The 21971-nt window shown below is 35.4% G+C and overlaps 1 protein-coding gene across 12 annotated transcripts in view; it reads left to right on the forward strand.

Annotated features, from left to right (window-relative positions):
• dock4b (dedicator of cytokinesis 4b) overlaps positions 1-21609 on the forward strand; it is a 191979-nt gene extending 170370 nt beyond the window's left edge. For 3 of the 12 annotated variants that reach the window (XM_073946666.1, XM_005164996.6, XM_009299987.5), the window contains 9 exons: positions 230-349; positions 845-993; positions 2747-2867; positions 3522-3603; positions 7419-7525; positions 9798-9870; positions 11996-12091; positions 14071-14132; positions 18295-21609. In XM_073946666.1, coding sequence (XP_073802767.1) covers positions 230-349; positions 845-993; positions 2747-2867; positions 3522-3603; positions 7419-7525; positions 9798-9870; positions 11996-12091; positions 14071-14132; positions 18295-18717 — 1233 coding nt within the window. In that variant the 3' untranslated portion in view covers positions 18718-21609. The remainder of the gene's footprint in view (positions 1-229; positions 350-844; positions 994-2746; positions 2868-3521; positions 3604-7418; positions 7526-9797; positions 9871-11995; positions 12092-14070; positions 14133-18294) is intronic. The other 9 variants (XM_073946667.1, XM_005164997.6, XM_009299989.5 and 6 more) reach the window with 4 other exon arrangements.
• Positions 21610-21971: the final 362 nt, after the last annotated feature.

The raw sequence follows: 21971 nt of genomic DNA on the forward strand, positions 1-21971 counted from the left end.
TATATCAGACCAACTGAGTTTTAATAATTCAAAAATGTGACTAAATTCCTTGTAATTGAAAATCTTGTAACTAATAATTAAGCCTATTTCTTTTTGCATCTTTTTTTTTTAATTTAGCCTATTTGTGTCTTATAATTGTGTATTTATTTCTCATATGTGAGAATTGCTGAGGTTAAATGCATCGCACGTTCTCTTTGCACATATGTAAGCCTGTTGGATTCTCCTCTAGGCACACATACTGGAGTTTGGCTTGACTGTGCATGAGAAGTTTGTTCCTCAGGACATGCGGCCACTGCACAAAAAACTGGTCGACCAGTTTCATCTCATGAAATCCAGCCTCGGCATTCAGGTAAACCGTTGAATCGTTAGTCCTCCTGAATTATTAGCCCCTTGTATACTTTTCCCCAATTTCTGTTTAATGGAAAGATGTTTTCAACACATTTCTAAACATAATAGTTTTAATAACTAATTCCCAACTATGTTAATTAGGCAAGTGAGTGTATAATGATGGTTTGTTCTGTAGACAATAGAGAAAATATAGCTTAATGGGCCAATAATATTGACCTTAAAATGGTTTTAAAAAACAGAAAACTGCCTTTATGCTTGCCGAAATAAAACAAATAAGACTTTCTCCAGAAGAAAAAATATTATAGGAATTATTGTGAAAATTTATTTGCTCTGGTAAACACCATTTGAGAAATATTTAAAAAAGAAAATATACTTCACAGGTCGGCTAATAATTTTGTCTTCAACTGTATGTGAGATCTACTGCAGGCAGTTTCTTGCTGACGTCTTAATCTGCTGCCCATCTTTTTTTCTTTTTTTTTCCCTCAACGCTCTGAAGGAGTTTCCGGCTTATGTGCGAGCCAGTCCAATCCACTTCACCAACGGTAGTCCTCGAGTCGGCCGAAACTCTGCGCCAAACATCATGAGTCCAGACGGAGGAGCGAGAGTCGTGTCCCGCCGCAGGTCAGATACTCTTCAGGTCCACCGGTGTGTGATTTTCATGAACAGCAGGGCTAATAGCAAATGTTGTATTCACATATGTGTAATATGAAGTGGTAAATGGATATAGAAATGTTTTTTTCTGCAGTTTTTTATGATTAGCTACTATTCGCCTGTATTGTATTGTGTTATACTCTTGCGTTCATACTGCCAACGACTCCTCACTTATTATTATTTTTTATTAATCCAATTATTATTATTCTTATTCTTATTCTTATTTATCCTTAATGGCAATAAGACTATTATTTAATACAATTTAGTATTACTTGTAATAGCATTTAATAAATTTCTGGTTAACACTTTACAATAAGGTTGTATTAGTTAATGCATGTACTAACGTGAACAAACAATGAACGATACATTTATTACAGTACATTATATTATAACAATACATTATATTACATCATTTGTTCTTTTTAATTAACATTAGGTATTGAAAATACAGTTGTTTATTTTTGGTTGATGTCAACTCATGGTGCATTAACCAATATTAACAGGCATGAATTTGGATGTTAATAATGAAATAGTAAACACTGAATTATGATTATTAAATACTGTACAACATGGTTCATATGTAGTTCATGTTAGTGAAAGAAATCCCTAATGAAACCTTATTTTAAAGTGGGAGCAATTTCTGTTTAAGATTATTGTTGTAATGATTATCTATTTAAAATCCTATTTAATATTTAATAACATTTCTAGGAACCAATACAGAATAAAGTTTATAAAAATGTATGATTTGCTTCAAAGATTTTATAATAAAGATAAGTCAAACCTTTGTTTACAGTGTTTTTCTAAAGGTTAATGTCTGTTATTTAGTGAGAATGTCTACATTTTTTAAACTGTTGAATAGCCAGTTTTATTGATTATTGCTACTTATAAAATATCAAAATATCAGCATTTTTATGTTTCAAAGCTGTAATTTTTGCATAACGTGTTTTATTAAATGTACAACTTTTATGTAACTCTACAGTTTATAATTAATTATATAATACCTACAATAGAAAAAATATAAAATATTATATATTACAAATTCATAATAATTTATGTTAAGCTAATTTATTTTAATTAATGCTAATTAACTGTTAATGCAAAACACGTTAAAATATATTATTAAAAGTCCATAAATCAGCATTTTTCTGTATTTTATGATTCTTTTTAAATTTTTTCTCATTTATTTATGATTTTGAATTGCATTATGGCTCCTTGATCTTTCTTCTACAGCTTTTAACCTTAAAAACTCAAAAAAGTTACTTTTATTAATACTTTTAATAGTTTTAAGAGATATATGTGGTCTGTCCTTGTGTTGTATATTACGCTACAAATAGCTTGTAATAAGCTGCCCGTATATTTTCTGTGATTTTACAGACTTATTTATCTAAATATTATACATTATGTTATTTAAAACTAAAAAATCTCAATGAAAGTCACTTTGTTAATGTGTAGAGTTGAATTTTCAACATCGACAGAGCAGAAATCAACATCCCATAATGTCACAAATTACAGAAGCTGTTCATTAACAGAGCTGTTCAATAACATTAGTTGATTTTGAAGCTGTTAATTGACCAGTCGATCATAAGTATTGCAGATAATATCAAAAAATATGGATTAAAAATGATTCATTTCTTCTTAGAACTTGTATAATCTCTTGGAGAATTCTGCATTCATGTAATGCTACTTGTTTAGTGTACACTGTCTTTCTAACAGTGTTGTTGTTGTTGTTTTTATGTGTATTATTCAGTCCTCTGAGTTACCCGGCAGTGAACCGCTACTCCTCATCCTCGCTCTCATCACAGGCCTCTAATGAAGTCAGCAACATCACAGGCCATTCAGAGAGTTCAGATGAAGTCTTTAACATGCAGGTGAACCACCTCACATTTCCACAGAATCTCCCCGCTCTTCATTTAAGCTATATCAATGTAACAAGATGATCAAATATTTCAGTGTTATTCAGCCATGTTTAAACTGTTTATATAGGATTGCAATGATTTATTTTTGGATTAATACATTTGTTTAATTCTTGTATCTTGAAATTATTCATATTTTTTGAATCACTAATTTCCTTTTATTTGCTTAGAGTATAGTTGAATTTTAATTGTCATTTATAATGAGACATTATAAGGAATGAGCTCTCAAAAATGCAGAAATTTGTGTTTATAAATGATTTATTAACAGATTAAATATTACTAAATGTCCGAAAAATAATGTCTATAAATGTTCATTTGAATAGTTTATTAATCATTTACTTATTTTAAATTATCTTCAAAAGCAACTACTACTTAAATAACTGCTTTGTAAATGATGCAATTTTTAATTTAGTAATTAAAGGTTAATAACTTTTTTAAGATCTTTTTCTTTGTAAAGTCTTTTCTCTCAGATTTGTAGTTGTGAATTATAGACAATGTTTCTTTGATCCCAGTGTAAGTCATTATTGTACAAGCTCTCCATATTATAGAGTGTGCTGAAAACTGTGGACTCTGTTTCTTATGATAGTCACGCTTTCCGTCTCTTCCCAGCCCAGTCCGTCTACCTCCAGTCTCAGCTCCAATCATTCAGCTTCTCCCAACGTGAGCAGCTCGGCTCCGTCCAGCGCCAGAGGTGAGTGTAATCCAGCCGCTGTTCATATAAAAGGTTGATGTAGACAGACTGCAGTGCTCACTAATGCACCACTACTGTGGTTTGATGCATGAGACCTTAAAAAATGAACCCACCATTTAATCCAAGCATTTCCATCAAGCGCGGGAAAAAAGAGAGTCAGAAATTATAATGAAATGAAAGCAGTGAAGCTGAGTGATCATTTGTACTTAAGCACACTGAGAACAAAAAAAAAAAAGATTCATTGCATTTAATTTTTTGCTCAGGATTTATTTCGGCTGAATTTAATTAAAGTAATTAAGGTGAACATTACTAAATTTACTGTTTGTTTAAATTCAGCCCCCAGTTCCGCTCCAGAGTTTGTTTCAGTCGAGCCTAGACCACCTCGATCAGGCGATCTCGGACTGATTGGTTTGGCACAGATCTGAGCGTGATTATGGGTTTCACATATGCAAAGAAAATCCTGCTAACTGGGCAAACGAGACACGTTCTGAAACAAACGTCTAAGTGTGGAAGCGTTTTAAGTCAGAGTTTTTCCATTATTGGAGACTTTTATTCTTGAGGCTTTTATATTTCCACACTGTAAAACCCAAGAGTCAACTTTATCAAACGAAGTGAGTGTAGTAACTCAAAATTGACTGAAAGTTAATTCTACTAAATTGTAAATAGTTTTAAACTCAGTGTTGAAGGTAATGAGTTAATTAAATACCTCATTACTTCAACCTAAATGGAGTAAGTTCACAGTACTCATGTAGATTCGTTTTTTTTTTTTTTTACTCAAATGGTTTGTAGAACTTTTCTCAAATAGTTTGAGTTCTCTTCATTTATTGGGTTTTACTGAGCTCAAATTCTGCATTTACTCAAATGGATTGAGTTCACAGTACTCAGGATTAGTTGTTTAACTTAAAACTGAACTTTTTGGGTTTTACAGTGTACATTCATAACTTAACATTATTATATGGACTATATATTAATTTTTAAGTGTGATATTTATAAATTTGATTGTGTATTTGGATCTTTATCTAACAATTTACAATTATTTTTATTATTATTTTTTTACTGTTATAAAATCATGATTATGTAGTAATTTTTATACATCAATACTTATTTGCGTTTGACTTTTCATATTGTATTCTATTTATTTTAATGGTTAAAGACTTTGCAAAATTGCAAAAAAGTCATGAATCACAACTATAACATTTTAGATCTTTATTTTCTTTATTTTTTATATTTCATAATTATTTCCTATAATTGCATCTAGTTTTAATTGTGCTCTTTTAGAATTGTATTTATTTGAACGGTTAAAGCCCTATTAAATAAGTTATACTCCTTTTTTCCCCCATATTTGCATAGTTTCTTGTTTTTTTTTTATTCACTACTTAATGTTGCTTATTATTTTCCTGTAAGCTTTTTCTCGCTTCTACTTTCACTTTACTTTAAAACCGACCTTCCATGATAAACAGATTTCCAAGGTAAAAATAAACTGCTACAGTGAAGTAGAGTTTATGGCCCATTTAATGCTGTTTTACTGTGGGGCCTGATATATAGCAGACCCATCTCTCTCTCTCTCTTCTACAGCCTCTTATCTGCCTCCATCCAGCATGTGTTTACTTGCGGACACAGATCATAAAAACCAGAATATGTATGGAGACATTTATGTAATCTTATAGTCTCCCCTTGGCGGCCTTTCTTGCCTCCCGTCGAGACCCCCATAAAGCTTCTGTGGAGTTACAGACAGAATAAAGCGCTGCTTGAAGATCTCTAGACTGATGATATTTATCATGAGGACCTATGGCCTCCTGTCCTGCTCTTCAGGAGGACGATAGTGCTTTCAAAACAGGTCCTGGAGGATCCACCCAACAGAATGCCCATGGTTGCATCTATTAGTGCAGCTTTATTTTAAAGGGCTCCTATTTATCCCTTTCACAAGATGTAAGATAAGTCTTTGGTGTCTTCAGAATGTGTCTCAGCTCAAAGTACTCATCAGATCATTTATTAGAGCTTTCAGAATATTCCCATTTTGTGCTCAGAGCTGTTTTTGTAGCCGATCACAGAGTTGAACAGATTGTTTAATCGCAGTTTCTTTGCAAATCCTGTTCTGTGAACATGCTGGTGCACGTTAACATAGAGACATGTTAAATCGTGGCTGTCAACCAATTTGGTGAGTGAGGAAAATCACACTCTTACGTCATGTTGCCTTGGGCCTTAAAATCACTGGAATTTGGATCCTATTTGAACGTCAGGACAGTTAAAATAAGAGACATGTTGTGTTTATATCACTCCAATTTGACAGCGAACACACTTTACTTACACACAATTCTGTCCAAACAGCTTCAGAAAGATGACTTTGCATCATAGGCGGCCTTTAAATGGCTCAACTTTTGCTATAGTTACTCCTGGAATATGCAAAATATGTAGAAGAAGACTATTGTCAATGCTACAGGCCATATTTTAGTTTGAGAACTAAAGTGCTCTCTTTCGTTTTTAGAAAAAAAAATGTTATTTGTTTTAGTATTGGCTTTGGCCCAGACTAATTTAATGTGTAGTATATACACAAAATATTATATTGTAAAACATCCCATGGAAAAAAAAAACTAGTATAAAAGAAAAAACTGTAACTCATTTATGCATGTTATTATATTGTTTTGTTGGTCATTTATGGTGAGCACTGTAAATATACTGTACACTGTATAACTAATTTCATTATTCATGTTTGATTTATTACTTGTATCAGATTTTTTTTCAGATTTTTTTTTATGCCCTTCTGAATACTGGTAAAAATTAAAGCATTTGTTGTGTCAAACTGTATTTTAATGGTCCATTTGTTGAATTCAAGTTACATGCCAACTAATTCTCCTTAGATCAGGGGTGTCAAACTCAATTCCTGGAGGGCCGAAGCCCTGCACAGTTTAGTTCCAACCCTGCTCCAACACACTTACCTGTAGGTTTCAAACAAGCCTGAAGGACTCAATTAGTTTGATCAGGTGTGTTTAATTAGGGTTGGAACTAAACTGTGCAGAGCTGCGGCCCTATTGGAACTGAGTTTGACACCTGTGCCCTAGATTATAAGGAGACTATTAAGTTAGATTATAAGGAGACTAGTGTAAGTTGACATGTACTTGAAAGTTTCTTATAGTCCGTTAAATGTCTGTTGAAGGAGCAGTATCAGCAGATATTAAGCAGACAGTCTACTAATACTCAAATAGACCATCAAAATAAAGTGTTGCCAACTTAAACAGGCATTTTTTACATCTCAAGACTATTTCATACTAGATATATATTAAAATGAATACTTGTGTTTTATTGAATAAATGTTTGTTCAGTAAAATGCTATATTTGACTTATATTTTCTTCTTATTCTGTTATAAAAACCGGAAAAAACTTGACTTTTTAAATTGTGCTTAAAAAAAAAAAGTCCTATTACTTGTTTAAAACTAATGCCATGTATGTATGTATGGTCAATTTTTTTTCTCTATTTTTCTAGCTAATTTGAACTTCATTTGGTTTGTTTGGACATTTTTCTTTTCTGAAACATGGTGCAAACGCCATCATGTACGAGGAGGGTATTCATTTTAAAGGCGCCATGTTAAAATGGAAAAGCACTAGTGCAAACGCAGTCCATCTCTCCCTGTGAAATAGCCGTCTGTCGCCCCAGAAGCACAATTTTCACCCCGGCGGGAGGGAAAGACGAGGACGGGCCTTTATTTGATGCGCTGTCTGGTTAGCGTGGAAATGAGAGCAGATTTTGGTCTGTCTGTGTGTGTTCGAGTGCTGATGCTGTTGTGTTGCTGAAATCGCACCTCTCCTCTCTTTCACAGGATCTCCACAGTTGTCGGATAAACACAAGCATCCAAGAGAGAACTGCCTCTCTCCACGGGACAGACCCTGCAGCGCTGTATATCCAAACCCTATGGAACCCACACAGGTAGGAGGAACACTGACATATTCTGCAGATCACGGATGCTTTTGAATCGTATGTGTTTGTGAAAGATTTTTTTTTAGTCTGTTGGATCTGCTTATTTGTTTCCGATTCAATTTGATAGCATAGTACAGATACCGATAGTCAACTTTTTGAAGTGGATCATAAATGTTCATCCAAAGTTCAAATTTAGTTTTGAAACTTTGGTTTTGATCCATTTTCAGTGCTTACTACTTTGTTTATTACAAACAACGGAAACTGTACTATTAGTAATCGAGGTGACTTCTTGTAACCTGCGGTACATGTCGTTTTTAAAGCGAAACTTCGGGGAAACATTACTAAATATAACGGCTTCCCACAAAAAGACTGAACGTCATATATCTTTTGAAAGCTGATATTCTCGTGAATAAAACTATTCCAACCATTTTAAGACTCAATGAACATAGCAGAAACAATTAGCATCTTTGTCAAACTGCTGATAACAACAGAAATAATAACAAAACTGAAAAAACTCACATTTTATGCCTCCTGTCGATCCTGTCTGTCCACAGATCCATAATATTTAAAAAAAACAGGGGGTAATTACTCTGCAAAGGGTCCAGCCAATGCAATTCAGTGAAATATTTAGTCCAAAACCTGTTATATGTCGATAAACATCAATTGAATGCATCGCGATCATTTCAAACTAGTCGCCGGAGCAATCAAATCAATGATGTGTTGGGAAGTTTAGTGTCTTTTTAAATGTAAACAATACTACTATTTTCAAAGGAAAATGGCCGCTGACCTTTGCCCTTTTGATTGACGTATCATTCGAACCAATGGTTGCTTCTAAGAGGTGTCAATAGCCAGCAACATTCAAGGAACGCACAACTTGGGAACTGGTTCCGCCCTCGCTTTGACTGTCAATAGATCGATCCAATTAGAAATGACTTTGAAAAACACTGCCTTATCTGATAGGCAATAAGCATCTGAAAAGATTAATATGCAGCCTTAGTGGGAAATGTAGACTTTATTTTTTGTAGTTTCATAGTAATAAGTGAATTTTTTTACAGATAATTCTTGATTAATTTATGATTTTATTCAAATAATTGACACAATTAAGACTTTATTGTATATCTTACCATTAGATTTCTAAAAAATGTCTCAATTTAAATGTATTCACACTTCACTGTTGAGATACTTTGTTTTCTGCATCTTCAAGTTTATTTCTTGCAAACTTAAAACACTTTTGTCACTAAAATTTTTTTGTAAAATATTCCCCTCAAGACATTATTAACGGTTGCGGTTGTGGTGCTAGAAACTTGTATTATTGTCGGCTAAGTGAACGAGTCGTTCAAAAGGGAGATTCATTCACTAACGAATCGCTTAGAAGTGAAAGCAGGAGAGGGGGTGTGTTTTAGGAAATGGATTAAATCAAATTTAACAGGGAGGGAGGATAATACATTTCATGCACACAAACACACATTCTTTGATGACAATGTCGTGCGCCCACTTATACATTGATGTAGAAAAGTGATGTAAAATTATATTTTTTTGTCATTTGAATAAAATGTTTGCACACTGACCACCAGGAAAACTCCCAATCAAAGATATATGTATATATGTGTATATATATCTGGCTCCAGATGGCCAGTCATCCACTGCACCTTGCTCCCACATTCATTTCAAAGGAGCACTACCCTGTAAATGGCGGCTCTATTGATGCATTCCTTCTAATAGTTCCCATAGTTTAGGCGACAATCCAATGTGAATATCTATAGAATAAAATAAGTTTTTATGTTTTTACATTGTTTTAAAAACAATATTATAAAGGCCAATATTATTATCCACCCTCAAATTTTTTTTCTTTGATTTTTCTTCTGGCTACAGAACAAAGCAATTTCGTCCAATGTCTTGCTTAATTAAACAAACTTGCCTAGTTAACCTAATTAACTTAAATGAATGAATACTAATATCTTGAAAAGTAGCATAACATAAGTAAAACATTATAAATAAATCGTGTACTGTCATTCATGGCAAAAAAAAAGACAAAGTTAGTTGGTAAAACCTAATAAGAAAAATCCCTACATTAAGCAGCATTTAGGAAATATTTTTAAAAGACTTCAAATTTGACATGAGCGCTAATAATTTTGCCTGTTTATCTATTCCTAAAAAACTATGCTCAAACCATGCAGGTGTTTTGTAGAGATCATGAGTCAAACCCAATCTTCAGATTTGAAAGATATTAGTAAAGCTCCATCACTGACTGTGTTCATTTCTGCCTGGATTCTTTTGACAGAGGCCTGTTCCACACCCTGCGGGTGACTCCTCTCTGCCCCGCAGTGACCCCAACATCTCCAGCCCTGATAAAGGTGAGTGTCCAGTGTTTGTTTGATCTGATGCTGACCGACAGCCGAGTCTGAACCAGACAACAGGTCCACCAGCTGGCTTAGGCTTGATGTAGCTGACCAAAATATGTTGAGGATGTTTTGTGATATTTTTATTTTGTTGTTTCCTCATAGTGTGACTTCTTTCATACGCGTTTATCTAATAATGTTTTTACTAGTAACTACTACTATTTATTTAATCCGAAAGGGTCACACTTTATTTTGATGGTCCATTTGTTAAATTGAAGCTACATTGCATCTACATGCCAACTAATTCTCATTAGGTTATAAGTAGACTCTTAGGTTGGGGTTAGGGTTAGTGTAAGATGTACTTGCAAAGTTTCTAAGGCTCCGTTCACACTGCCAGGCTTAGTGCTCAAATCTGATTTGTTTCTCAGATCTGATTTTTTTGCATGGCTGTGTGAACAGATCATTGTCCTAAACCAGTGGTGCTCAACCCTGCTCCTGGAGATCGACCTTCCTGCAAAGATCAGCTTCAACCCTAATCAAACACACCTGAACCAATTAATTATTAGGACCTTAATTAGGACCTGAACAGCACAGATAATTACAGGCAGCTGTGTTTGATATGGGTTGCAACTGAAACCTGCAGGAAGGTCGATCGCCAGGAACAGGGTTGGTCACGTCTGTCCTAAACTGACCCGCATGCGCAAAAGTATACACTAAGAAGAGCACAAAATGTCTAATTATGCACCTGTGTGTGCTTCATGAGTAAGCACGTTGTCAGATCATGCTTATATGATTATTACCCTTTTCACAGACAACCGTGGTGTATTTCATGAACGGTAAAGGGTTGTTCTGCTACTACTAATGTGTATTTCGGCATTTAAGACCTAAAATAAGTCTCCTGTGATAAATACACTGATCATTTGTGATTTATGACAACCGCGGTGCGTGGCGCATTGATCACCAGTGTAGTGAACTCATCAAGGGTTAATGAGCAGCTGCAGACTGAGCTAAGGTGGAGTTAGTTTATCTCCGTTTGCAGAGTTATTTAATTTTACATTGGTATAAACAGCAGACAAGTGCAGAAGCAGGGGTTTGGGTGCTCGAGCACCTACCCTTTTTTTTTTCTTGGAGAGAAAGTTCTCCTTTGCACACGGATCCCCTATCCGCAACACCCTCGACTCTTTTCGGCTTCGCGATTAACCTGTGCCACAATCGTGAACCAGATTAGTTAACAAGCACCAGTTATGCCTTCAATATCTTTTTCAACATGAATAACCAACTTTCTGTGGTGAATAAATTGCCCTGTGTGCCATTCTACTGCTGCTGAGGGGTAGGTAATGTTTACAGCACAGAATGATGGCGCTCAAAGATTATGTAAAAGTCACATGAAATCCGACATAAGTGTTCACACTGGGGTCGCATTGCAAAACATCAGATCTGTGTCTGATTTAAGACTACATATGAAAGTGGCACAGATCTGACCTGAAAAGATCAGATTCCATGCGGTTTGGGCTGTTCACAATGTCATCACCTGAGTCACAAACATCCGATTCGGGCCACATTTGCCTGCAGTGTGAACATAGCCATAGTCAGTTAAATGTATGTTGAAGGAGCTTTTTGAATTCTCAAATGTTTTTGTTTTACATGTCCAATTTAATAACCTCTGTGTGCCAGATATCTGTTAGCAATTGTGGAAATGTATGCAATAAATCTAAATTAAAAATGTGTATATAATTTAAAGTGAAAAGAACTGAAAGTTTTACAAATTTTGTACTGCTTTTTCACAATTAATACTTTTTGACAGTATTTTTTAGAACTTCTTATTTTTTTTGTTTTGTCCATGTTGATATTGTTTCTCATAATCGGTGTTTTAATTGTTTGGTAGTTTATTTTTCGCAAATTAAATTTGTGGATACTGCATATTTGGATGTTTTTCCAATATATGACTTACAAATATCTGTTCATGAACCATTGAAACAAGCAGACACCATTGTATGTCCTTACTTGACATTTTCTGTTGTTTGAGTGTGCATATGTTCCAATCCTAGTCCATCACACCCAGATTATCTCCATGACTGCTTGTTGTATTTCGAGTGGCTTTGACTGAATGTGTCTGAATTGCATGTTTTGTGTGTAAAAGTTGTGAAGCCTGCACCGAGTAGCTGGAGTTTAGACATGCCGCTGTCTGAGTTTAATGGAAAGTGCCCCCCTGTCCCTCCTAGGCCACCATACTCAGGTAACCAGCGGATATCTGAGTCTTTTAACTCTTAGGTCGTCTTCTCTGCTGCTCTCCAGTCTCCTTTCTCTGTGTATTATGAGGACGGCTGGTCGCACTTTCTTTCTTAACTGAGCGTTTATATAATGATGAAATAACATCATCTAACAGCGGGTCTTTTGTTTAGAATCTGTCTTGATGAGCTTTCTGACAGGGTTTGTGTCTTTAAACTGCATGACGGCTCTTTAATCCTCACTCCGCATATTACTGCTTCATTTCCTTTTAGACGCTGATGCACTTTCTCTTTTCTGCATGTTTGTGCGTTCATTCATTCATTCTTTCATTCATTAATTCATTCATCCGTTTGTTCGTTCATTCACTCATTTATTCATTTACTTATTAACTCATTTTACTTACTCATTCATTCACTTTCACTCAATCACTAACTTACTTTGCTCACTCCATTAATTTATTCATCCATTCATTTATTCATTCACACATCCACTAACTCCATTCATTTATTCATTCATTCGCTCATTCATTCGCTTACTCATTTACTTATTCATTCACTCATCCATTCATTCACTCAATTTATTTATTAACTCATTCATGCACACAATCAGTCATTCATTCAATCAATCAATCACTCATTCATCTGCTTATTATGCATTCATTTATTTACTCATTCATTCAATCATTTGCATATTCATTCATTGCATTCTTTTACATATTGATTTGCTCATTCATTTACTTAATCATTTACTCACTCACTCCATTCATTCATTCATTTATTGATTAATTCACTCACTTATTTATTCATTCACTCCATTTAGTTATTAATTTACTCACACATTCACACACACACACACACACATATTCACTTCCTCATTAATTTATTCACTCATTTACTCAATTCATTCATTCATTCAAACACTCATTTATCTGCTTATTTATGCATTCATTTACTCACTCCATTCATTCAATCATTCATTCACTCATTCAATCATTCACTTTATTCTTTTACGTACTCATTCATTTATTCACTCACTCACTCCTTTAATTTTTTCATTCACTCAGTTACTCACTCATCAACTTATTCATTCGCACATTTTTACTTATTCACTCACTCATTTGTAAAATGTATTTATGCATTTTCATATTAATCTTAACAATAAGCTACAATTATTATTTATTATTGTTAACTTTCAAAAAAAAACTGTGACTACAACTAATGTTTTGCTTTTTGGTAAAGCTATTTAATTAACATGTTTTTGTTATTGTAGCTTTTTATTGCTTGTTATTGTAGCTTTTAGAACTATTATTTTGTTTCTGTATTATTTTATTACTTGTATACTATTTATATTTACTTGGATAATTATAAATAGTGTATTTATTTGTAATCTTAATGTCTTTTTGCTATTATTATAATAATATATTTTGTAACTTTTCACAATTATAATTTTGACTCTAATTTGTACTATACTTTATAACCTCTGTATTTAGTAGTTTTGTTTATATATTATTTTATTTAGTATTATTTTATTTAGTAGCAACTCATATTTGTAACTGTTGGAGTATTGTGACATATATTTCCTTTAAATTAATGTAATAAATTGTTAAGCTTTCACTTTATTTACAGTAATTATTACAGAGTACATAACTCCCAAAGTACTGGGTCATTTAACGTAATAATATTAATAAGGTAATACATACTGTACATAAAATTGGCCTGTTAAATAGAAAGGGTCTGTCAATAAAAAAAAATAAACAAAATAACCTCCAGAGGGAAAGAAGTGCATCATAAAAATATCTGAAATATGATCATAGAAATATCTGATTGTTTTCCTTCCACACATCTCCATGTTGTCTTGCTACTGAATGCTTAAAGTGTTTAGCATTAGCCGGCTAACCTTGGCAGTGCATTTCCCTGACTAACAGACAGCCTCGAGCGTGTTTACGGGATCAAGTGAAGAAGATTGACTTTTTGTGTCCTCTAATAGGATCTCCTGCCAGGACGACCCGCTCTCAGTCCCCGGTGTCGACGTCCCGCTCGCCTCAGAAGGTATGACCTTTATCTGCTGTCTGGCTGTTTGCTCAACTGACCTTTGATGTGTTTGCTGCTCTGGATGTTTGCGGAAGTGTCTGGAGGCTGTAAACAATGTTTTGCTGAGTGTGTTTTTATGCTGGTTTAGGCCTGTTGTGGATAAATAAATATGACAATAAATCCCCCAGTAGGTGGCGACTCGTGCTTCAAAAAATTAATCTGGATGATTCATTTAGAAATGAACAAGCATGAATGGATCACTGATCAAATGATTTGTTCAAAATCAGATTAATTCAGGAGCGACATGTTCTGTTTTAAGTTAATTTTATTGGCAAAGCAGAAATTTTGCGACTGAAATGTAACTCGCTCAATATGGGCTTGATTTAAGTTTAACTGTGCTTTAAAATCTGTATAAAGTTTATGATTACACTTGTGCTAATAGACCATACTTATATGGGGATATTATTTGGCCAAAAAAAGTTTTTGGTTTGTTTTTTGCTTTGATAACTTGAATTAAAGGGGCATTCTACTCATAGGGCATGCTAGTAATTATTAATGTCTATTGATATAATGCATATAAAATCAAGACTCTTACTAAGGCTGCACAATATATCGTTTGAGCATCAATATGTGCAATGTACAAATCTGCAATAGTCATATCACAGGATCTCAAGAGATTTCGAGTTCATTTAAACCAATGGTGTCCAAACCCGGTCCTGGAGGGCCGGTGTCCTGCATAATTTAGCTCTAACTTCCTTCAACACACTTGTCTGGAAGTTTTTGTATACCTAGAGAGAGCTCGATTAGCTGGTTCAGGTGTGTTTAATTGGGGTTGGAACTAAAATATGCAGGAAACCAGCCGTCCAGGTCAGAGTTTAGGCACTCTCTGATTTTCAACCATTTGGGCATAAGACATTCTAAAGCAGTGGTGCTCAGCCCTGTTCCTGGAGATCTACCTACCTGCAGAGTTGATCTCTAACCCTAATCAAAGACAACTAAACCTACTTCATCCATCCATCCATCCATCCATCCATCCAAACAATGAAGACCCTGTAATTTTACATTTGATTATTGAATTTCTATTTCTCAGGAGAAAGCCATTGTTGTTGTTTTTTTTTATCTTTGTTCTATTGTTTTCATCTGTATTTTAAATGATATTATTTTGTGTATGTTTGTATCATTTTGTATACTTTATGCAGATTTGCGTGCATGCATGCTGAAAGCCAACACGTGCACTTGTTATAATCATTATAAACATGCCGATCAAACTGAATACAATCTTACATCAACAACACATGGCAAGCAACGCATTGACAAGAACAAACAATCATATTAGATTACAAACAACCAAATGAGTTGTTTAGCATATGTGCATCGCTTCTATCATGTTTGCATATGTTATATTTATCCTGAGGCGATTAAAACCAAATTACACAATGACATTCTATCAAATAAATCTATATTTATAAGGAATATGGTTACTTACTGATTATTAACTCACAGCAATACCACACAAAGAAAGGACGAACTTTGAAGGAATAAACAGTGAGAGGTAAGCTCCGCTATAGTACACTGGACAAGTCTAAACAAGTTACACCCACGCATGCACGAGGAAGGCAGTTCTGTACAATTTCGTAATCTATCAGCTTAAAGATATCGCTTAGTTTTGAAATTGGACTGATAACTTTAAAAAATAGCATTCATCAGCCGATAATAATATGACCACCGATGTATTGTGCATCCCTAATGCAGATGTGCTGCCCAACAAAATTAAAACAATGTAAAATTATGATTTTTTTTTAAACAGTCATCTTGTGTAATTATATTCGTATCACAATATATGTATATAGCAAAAAAACAAAATATTGTAGTGCAATTTTTTTACAATATTATGCAGCACCAACTCTTACTGTTACACTAGCACAGGTAACACAGACTTATATCAAGCTATTGGAGATTTTGCAACAGTTATGCCAATTTGTATCAGCACTCATTTTCTCAGCACTTCTTGTAAGCTTTTACCACTTTAAACACTTTTACCAATTTAAAGACACTTTTTGAAATCCTTTTATGTGAATTTTTTTTTAATAAACTTGTTTTTTTTTGTATAAATTTTATATTATGTAAATTTGTCACCAACCCATTTTTTGTATCTCTTACCTAATTATCAGAATTGCCTTCTTAGCCAGCTTTAGAATCGTAAATATCCTCATTGATGACAAAATTAAACGTTTTCCTCTAATTTCAATCTAACTTTTTATTTAATACTGAGCTTTACAGAAGATGAAGTTATCGTATTCTAGAGTACAAGAAATCACTCCATTTTCTTTTCTTTTTAGAGCACATAATAGTCAAAGAAGGGTCAGAGACCTTGATAAGGTTGCAGTTATCAATGCACATTCATGCTGCTTTTATTTTGAGTGTATTCAGATTTGACATGAAAGCGCATTCAGAGTAAAAAAGCAGCACAGCTCTAATGGCTTCTCAAAACTCTGTCTGCACTTAGCATTTCATGTTGATAATTGCATTCCTCCGCTGTTTCCTTGAATTTTCATCTCATGCCATGTATTGATTCATCATCCATTCAGAAAACAAAACGCTCTAATTACTGTATTAAGCTCTAAAATCCAACCTCTGGAGGGCAGAAAACATAGTTGACGTTCAGAGAGTAAGTGAAGATGCCTTCCTAGAAATCCAATCTTTCTGGAAATCATCAATGCTGAAATCTGTGGAGATCTCAGCTGGAAATTGGGTGGATTTTCAGAAGGATGTGCAGGCAGTGGGTCGGAAAGTGGATGTGTAACCTGTGTACGCTTGTTTGGCCCAGAAATGGAGTCATGGTTAAAGATTTACAGCATGAAACACGCACACATACATACATGAATATAGAGAGAATTCAGCATCTGGTCCAGGTTATTGCATGTACTTATATTCTGAAATATGAATTTAAGTCTTTAATATATGTCTAAATGTCTAAAACGTGCTGCTAGAAGGTTGCTGGTTTTAGTCCTGGCTGGGCCAGTTGGCATTTCTATATGGAGTTTGCATGTTCTCCCCATGTTGGTGTCCAAACTCGGTCCTGGAGGGCCTGTATCCTGCAGATTTTAGGTCCAACTTGCCTCAACACACCTGCAAGGATGTTTCTAGAAAGCGTAGAAAAGCTTGATTAGCTAGCCCAAGTGTGTCTGATTGGGGTTGGAACTAAACTTTGCAGGACACCGGCCCTCCAGGACCGAGGTTTGGACATGCCTGCCTTAAGGCATTATTATAGACCTTTTAGGGACAAATTTGTAACTTTTCAAAAGGTACCACCCTAGTGACAGCTCGTGTACCTTTATTTCTGAGAGTGTGGGAAACATCCATACACACTCATTCACACACATATACTACAGACAGTTTAGCTTATCCAATTGACCTATACCACATGTCTTTGGACTTGTGGGGAAAACCTGAGCACCCGGAGGAAACCCACGCCAACATGGGGAGAACATGCTAACTTCACACAGAAATGCCAACTGACCCAGCTGAGGCTCGAACTAGCAACCTTCTTGCTGTAAGGCAATCAGGTCTACCCCTGCGCCACTGTGACGCCCAACATAATTATATTAAATGGATTTGTTTAAATGTTGTTACACTTCAAATTAAATGATTTATGTATGAATATTAGTGTTAAACATAGAGGAACTCGTGTTTAAATCATTGTAAACATGTCATTAGTTTAGATCAGAAAAACGTTATCTATATATACTGCACGGAAATAACACCAACAAGCGCACATACATGTAATCTCACTGTTTCTCTACTGTTATTTTGTTTGTAATTGGTGCACAAAGTTGAATCATCCTAGCGGAAATGTTGTGTTTGAAGTTCTCTCCAGAGTGCAATCAGACTAAATGCGTTTTCATTCACTGAAATGAAGTCCTAGAAACAGCTGCAGTCTTAGCCGTGGATTTAATTGCTCAGAAATTATTTCCATAATGAAAAAAGACAGTGTTGCCTCAATAATAGAGGCAGAATATTGTGCTTTGGCCTTCCAGTGTACAGATTAGCTCCGCGGCGTGGGACTTTGCTTCTGTTGCAGCTGCTGGTTTCTTTATTAAGGCGTCCTACTAGTAAAAGCAGGCAACTTATCTTCCGCTAACAACATTGTGGCTTAGAGCTTTGTGTTCTTTATTTACAGACCTCCGTGCCGCCATTCACACCGTCTCCCACAGAGTGCCAGTCTACAGGGTTGGTGTCTAATTCGCCGGTGCTTTCCGGAAGCTACAGCAGCGGTATCTCATCTCTCAGTCGCTGCAGTGTTTCTGAAGCCTCTGGGACTGAGAACACACCCACTGACCACGTCCTCCCAAACTCCGCCTCTAGTGGCTCGGATGAGCTCATTCGCAGAGAAAACAAGACTCCGCCTCCTTACAGCATACATGAGCGCAACAATCCACGACGACAGGTTCCACTTCCTCCGAGTTTATCCCTTCCTCCAAACGTCGACGCACCGCCAATCCCACCCAAACCACACCAGATCCGAAGGCAAGACACTGAGCCCCGGCGACCCGAGCAGTTTCCCAGACCTCGACCCATTCCCAGGAAAGTCTCGCAGCTCTAACGCTGTGCCAATGCTCAGATTATAACCCCTCCTTTGCACTTTTACACTTAACCACCACTCTGGGTCTATGATTGCAAACTGTATATTATATTTTAGAGTGAGAGACAAGGGGTATGATTGCATTTTGTGCACTTTTTAGGTCCGAAATTAGAGCTATGGCTTGTCAGTCTATCCCAGCTCCTCTAAACAGATCTTAGTACATTGGTATTTTCTCAGATTTTTTCATAGATTTATCAGTGCTAGTGCGTATTTATAGTGGTCGATGATACAAAATGTTTTGCCTTAAGAGTCTTTTTATTAATGAGAAATGCACGATTACGTTGTACTTTTTATATAGACAAAAGGTGCTAGAAGTCCTCTGCATATTAATGTCAGCACAAATTGTTCAGGATTGCATTTTCCTTCAGGCCTATTCACGCTGAATGCAAGACAAAATGTGAGGTGAAATATTACCTTAACACGTTATAGAAGTCGTTTTAGAGAAAAGGTACAGCCTTGTTAATCTGAGCTTTTGAGTTTATAAAGTGTGGGGGAGATCATATTTATTGTATTAATTTGCATTTTATTCAGTTCTTTGTGTATGAGGTGATAAAACTGTGCCTTTGCACAAATCCTCATATTCCCTGCGATTTAATATTTATACAAATTTGTTATATATGCACATGTTGTTATGTGGCTTGCATAAATTGGGTTTATGTCTGTAGTGGCTCACAAACTGGAACTGTTTACACTTTCATCCCTTTTGTTTTCAACAGTGTTCCAGTTTTCATTTACCCAATTCATTTTCAAATATACAGTTTAAAGTCAGAATTATTAAATCCCGTGAATTATTACCCCCCTTGTTTATTTTTCCCCAATTTTTGTTTAACGGAGAGCAGATTTCTTCAACACATTCCTTAACATAATAGTTTTAATAACTCATTTCTAAAAACTGGTTTATTTTATCTTTGCCATGATGACGGTAAATATTATTTTACTAGATATTTAGACACTTGTATACAGCTTAAAGCGACATTTAAAGGCTTAACTTGGTTAATGAGGTTAACTAGACAGGTTAGAGTAATTAGGCAAGTTATTGTGCAACGATGGTTTGTTCTGTTGAAACAAAATAGCTTAAAGAGGCTGATGATTTTGACCTTAAAATGTTTTTTAAAAAATCAAAAACTGCTTTTATTTTTGGCAAAATAAAACAAATAAGACTTTCTCCAGAAGAAAAAATATTATCAGACATACTGTGAAAATTTCTTTGCACTGTTAAACATCGTTTGAGAAATATTTAAAAAAGGAAAAAAATGTAAAAAGGGGGCTAATAATTCTGACTTCAACTGTATATGTAAACGTTTTGTCTTTTTCAGAACACATCTGTCGCACTTTCTTCTCCTACAGTATGTCCAGTGCCAGTACACCAGTTAAATAATTGCTCCAAATGCCACCCGTGAGCTGGACTATGCACAATCTGCGGTTGAAGAAAGAGGCTTATATGTCATTTCTCAGTCAGTTTTCGCTCGGTGTGAATAGACCTTTAGAAAACCTGCTGCTTTCTTAAAACCAAGTCTCTACTCTTATTGCTAAAAAATCCGCACACAAAGAGCTCTCATTGGTAAGATAAGTGTATTGAGAATTGTAAGTGTAATCAGAAGTTATACCTCCGATCCATATGTGTAATTTGAGCTCAGTCGTGGGCGAGTCTATACAGGCTTTCTGAGCATTGATAGTTTCTTTAAGTTTGGAGTTCGAGGTCTGGATGATTAGAATCTGTGTGGGTGGTCCCAGAAATTCCCAACAAGGGTTTCCATACAGAGCACTTGCCTACGCAATGTAAATGGATAGAGACTTTCATGGAGTTTTGCCAAGTGTTGTGCCAAAGGAACAGGTGGGCTGTAAGGAAAATGGATGTCTTCAACCCGGAAATGCTTTATTAGGATGCAAATGGAGCGTTAGACATCCACTGTAATAGACTTCACTGTTAAGGACTTATGGTGCACCGGATCACTTTACAGCACTGCGTTACTGTACTGCTGCTGGTCGTCTGAAAGATAGTGAGACAAAGTCATATAGTCTGGTAATAGAGCTTCATATGAAAGGTACTTGATCTACCTAGGGCATTACAGAGACTGGAGCTGCCTTTGGGCAATAAGGGCTGCCATTCCTGTTCACGTTTAATCAGAGCTGATGCATTCCATTCGAATTTGGATTGGCACCTCTGGACTACACCTTCCACAACCTCATTCACCTGTACAAAGCACAGGTCGAGTGAACATCTATATAACCTGTTTGAGTAACGACAACACATGCCTAAACATGCATAAATGCATCTGCAGATGCCACACATGGTGCATAATAGTGTCAAATCTGCAGAAGTGTTGAGGAATGTTTGTGCATTTGCATGCTAAGTTCATTAGTTGCCAACTTTGCGATTCTGTTAGGCCCTTCGAATGAAATTCTGCCAAATATAAAAGCAGAGGCCAGGAAAATGTGATTGTCTAACGCAGTACAATGTCCTTGTTTATTTTATATGTCTTATTAATTCTCAAATTAACTAGAGTTTGATTTCTTTCTCCTTTCTATGGTCACATTTTATGAGACTCGGATCTGTCTGCGAATGCCAGACGATGATGACATTCAAGAAAAAATCAGAACTGTAAATGAAATAACGAGATTGTTGTAATTACGCCAAATGCAATATCCTGTCTATTGTACATAACGTGTTTTTAACATGAGAAGAATAGCTATAACAAATTTACAGCTTTGAATGTTTGAACAGCAAATTGAGATGATAAATGTCAAATATTTATGTATTTTGCGAGCGTAGGGAAAATGAGGTCGAGAAAGCGCCTAACACATTTACATTCTAATGACTTCCTGTCTAATAAACATTTCCAGCGAGAACGTTTCGATTCAACAGCTCATTGCATTCTTTTCTCTAAAAGGTTACCGCATGTTTGTATACAGTACAACCAATTGCTTTATTCTGTGCAAGTTAACTGTCTAAATATGCCGACAAACCAAGTTGCATATATTCTATAGGAGTCTTGATTTGTAGATGGATCTAATGTATGTATATGCAGTGTGTGTATTTTACAGATTAAGCTCAATGACAGCCTATTGGACCTCTAATAAGGATCATAACGGCGGAAAAAAGCAGGAATCTCATTGTCATTCCTCCAGGTGCAGTGAGTCGGTTGCATTATTCATGGGTTTGTCTCTGTTCAGTAAGACCTGTATTTGCACACGTAATGCAGGCTTGCTGTGGT

Source organism: Danio rerio, chromosome 4 (assembly GCF_049306965.1).
Source record: "Danio rerio strain Tuebingen ecotype United States chromosome 4, GRCz12tu, whole genome shotgun sequence".
In the NCBI taxonomy this organism is placed as follows: Eukaryota; Metazoa; Chordata; class Actinopteri; order Cypriniformes; family Danionidae; genus Danio; species Danio rerio.